The sequence below is a fragment of the Cryptomeria japonica genome, chromosome 1, assembly GCF_030272615.1.
Source record: "Cryptomeria japonica chromosome 1, Sugi_1.0, whole genome shotgun sequence".
Classification (NCBI taxonomy): domain Eukaryota; kingdom Viridiplantae; phylum Streptophyta; class Pinopsida; order Cupressales; family Cupressaceae; genus Cryptomeria; species Cryptomeria japonica.
The window spans coordinates 149,687,494-149,690,316 of NC_081405.1; the positions used below are offsets into that span (position 1 = coordinate 149,687,494).

Here is a 2,823-nt window from a genome sequence, read left to right on the forward strand (position 1 = left end):
AACAATTTTACCTTTCTATTGAAAAAATATTATCGTCTTCCCAAAAAGTAAACCATAAAAATAGACTAATATTAATCGTGTAGTGAGGTGAGGACCTTAAATAGGCAAACAATGAAGGGAATGTGAACATCATAACATGTTTTGTTCAAAATGTGAAAAATTCTTAGAAGCTAGGATCTTGTAGGAATGGTAATCCTAATAAGACGAATGTCAATCATGTGAATATGGCATTGCAAGGACACCACATGTCATGGATTCACCATTCAATAGTAATAAATGGTCCCCATTGTATTATACATACAGTAGGATTCTATCTGCTGTAGCTATTTTGGTTCTAAAAATGTAATTGTCAGTAATATGACAGTTATACATTATTGATTTTGTAAAAATGTAATTGTTGTGTTACAGATATCAGTAATATAACACTATTGATTTTGTAAAGAATGACTGATTTTCAGAAATGTCAATAATATGTGTTTGCTAATCTCATTTTGGAACCAGAATAGCTGCGTCTCTACATCTAGTAAGAAGATTTTTTTTTAATGATATGAAAGTGTCGAAATAGAATGTTAAGGAAACCGGTAGATGAAGGCTGCATTTTTTAAACTGTCGAAATAGAATGTTAAAGGAAACCGGTAGAATAAGACAAGTCCATGAAAAAAACATTGGACCTATGATATCGGTTGTTTAAATGGGGCCATTCGACAAACGTCATCACTTTATTGGGTATCTGTGAATTTCTCTCTCCATAAGAGATTAGGGTATTCCAATCCGTTGCAGGAATCCACCCACCATGAAGCTGCGGACGTTTGCGAGCATGGCCACACCAGGGGTTACTTCGGCTCTTCCAGTGAAGGAAATCCCAGGCTCCTATGGCCTCCCCTTAGTTGGAGCTCTCGTCGACCGCTATGAGTACTTCGAAGGCGCCGAGAACTTCTTCAAGACCCGCATACAAAAATACAAGAGCACTGTATTTAAAGTAAACATGCCGCCGGGTCCGCCCATCGCATCAGACTCCCGGGTCATAATGCTCCTCGACGCCAAGAGCTTCCCCACGCTCTTCGATCTCACCAAAGTAGAAAAGAAAAACTTGCTCACCGGATCCTACATGCCGAGCCTCGATTTCTTCGGCGGCTACAGGACAGGTGTCTACCAAGACCCATCTGAGGAAAAACATAGCAAACTCAAGGCCTTCTGCTTCGAGGTGCTCAAGATGTCACGACCGAGGATCTTTCCCGAATTCGCCAGGACTTTTGACGAGCTCGTTGTGGAAGTAGAAAAAGCTTTCGAGAAAGAAGGGAAAGTATCTTTCAGCTCCTACGCTGGTGCTTTTATATTCAATTTCCTGTGTCGGGCTCTCATCGGGGCTGATCCAGTGGCTCCTGGCCCGTCCAGCTTGGGAACCAAAGGGCCTACGCTTGTTGAGGCCTGGCTCGCCCCGCAGCTCGCCCCACTTATCAGTACGGGTGTTTTGCCCAGGATTATCGAGGAGATCACAATACACACCTTTAGAATCCCCTTCTTTTTCGTGTCTGGGGAGTATAAGAAGATCTATGAATTTATCGACATCCGCGGGTCTGCCCTTCTGGATGTGGCGCAAAAGGACATGGGTCTTCCAAGAAACGAGGCCTGCCACGACCTCATCTTCAACATCGGCTTCAATGCCTTCGGTGGAATGCTCATCTTTTTCCCCAGTATTGTCAACTACATTGGCAAGGTGGGGGGGAAATGGCAGAGTGAGATTGTCAAAGAAGTGCGCGGATCAGTTGAGGCAAACGGAGGGCTGAATATGAAGGCGTTGGAGTCGATGCCGCTAGTGCGCTCCGTGGTCTATGAAGCGCTTAGGATGAACCCACCTGTGGCGTTGCAGTATGGGCGAGCGAAGAGGGACTTTGTGGTGGAGTCATACGACGCGCAGTATGAGGTAAAGAAAGGAGAGATGCTTGGTGGGTATCAGCCTCTGGCCACAAAGGATTCTCATGTTTTTTCCAATCCAGAGGAGTTTGTCCCTGGGAGGTTTCTTGGAGAGGACGGGGAAAAGCTGTTGGAGTATGTACTATGGTCTAACGGGCGGGAAACGGATGAGACCACGGTTAACAATAAACAGTGCGCAGGGAAGGATTTTGTTCCCATGGTCGCCGGGCTTTTTGTGGCTCATCTCTTTCTTCGTTATGATTCTTTCGCCGTAGATCAGTCATCCTCTTCCGCTGTCTTTACACAACTCACCAAGGCTTCTTAAACGAGGACCTAATCATGCTTTTGCATATGCTTGTATTAGTTGTGGCTCATGGTGTCATTCAAAGCTGAATAAGATGGCAATCTACAATCTGCCCTTTTGCGTATTTCTAGGTATTTCTGATAATCGTAAAGTCTTGTGCTGTTATCTCTGCAGACACCAATCGATTTAGGTGTCTCTGCAATGTCACGTTAATCGAGCTATTTAGCTGATGCGACACCTTCTTAATGGATTCTTTAAGTATTTTATAAACGTTTTTATTTTTATTTTTTTTGTGGTTATAAAAGAGTATTTGTTTTTTTTTTAATTGTAGATGATTTGAACTCAGTATCATTTAGGTCATTTAAGCGTCTATAATATAAATTTATTATTAAACACTTTTTAAAGTTTCTTAAAATTTGCAATATTTTTCAAAATGAACGATCTATTTTCTTGTCCGTTTCATTTGCTCAATTGCTTGAAAACTAATTCACTCTTTCTCACACAATAGATTTAATAAAAAAATTCTACAAATTACTCTTTCTATAAAGATCCTAGGCATTGGTGAAACACACTAAACCATACTAATTAAATAATTGGTTCACCTA

The 2,823-nt window shown here is 41.7% G+C and overlaps 1 protein-coding gene across 1 annotated transcript; it reads left to right on the top strand.

Moving 5' to 3' along the window:
* The first annotated feature begins 700 nt into the window (after positions 1–700).
* On the top strand, positions 701–2,342 carry LOC131050770 (allene oxide synthase, chloroplastic). Its single transcript, XM_057985028.2, has one exon. The coding sequence runs from the start codon at positions 794–796 to the stop codon at positions 2,237–2,239; it is 1,446 nt and encodes a 481-aa protein (XP_057841011.2). The 5' UTR covers positions 701–793; the 3' UTR covers positions 2,240–2,342.
* The last annotated feature ends 481 nt before the right edge of the window (positions 2,343–2,823 follow it).

What these genes read in the sequence shown, in the direction of transcription:
- LOC131050770 (XM_057985028.2), top strand. Translation starts at nt 794, where the DNA reads ATGAAGCTGCGGACGTTTGCGAGCATGGCCACACCAGGGGTTACTTCG.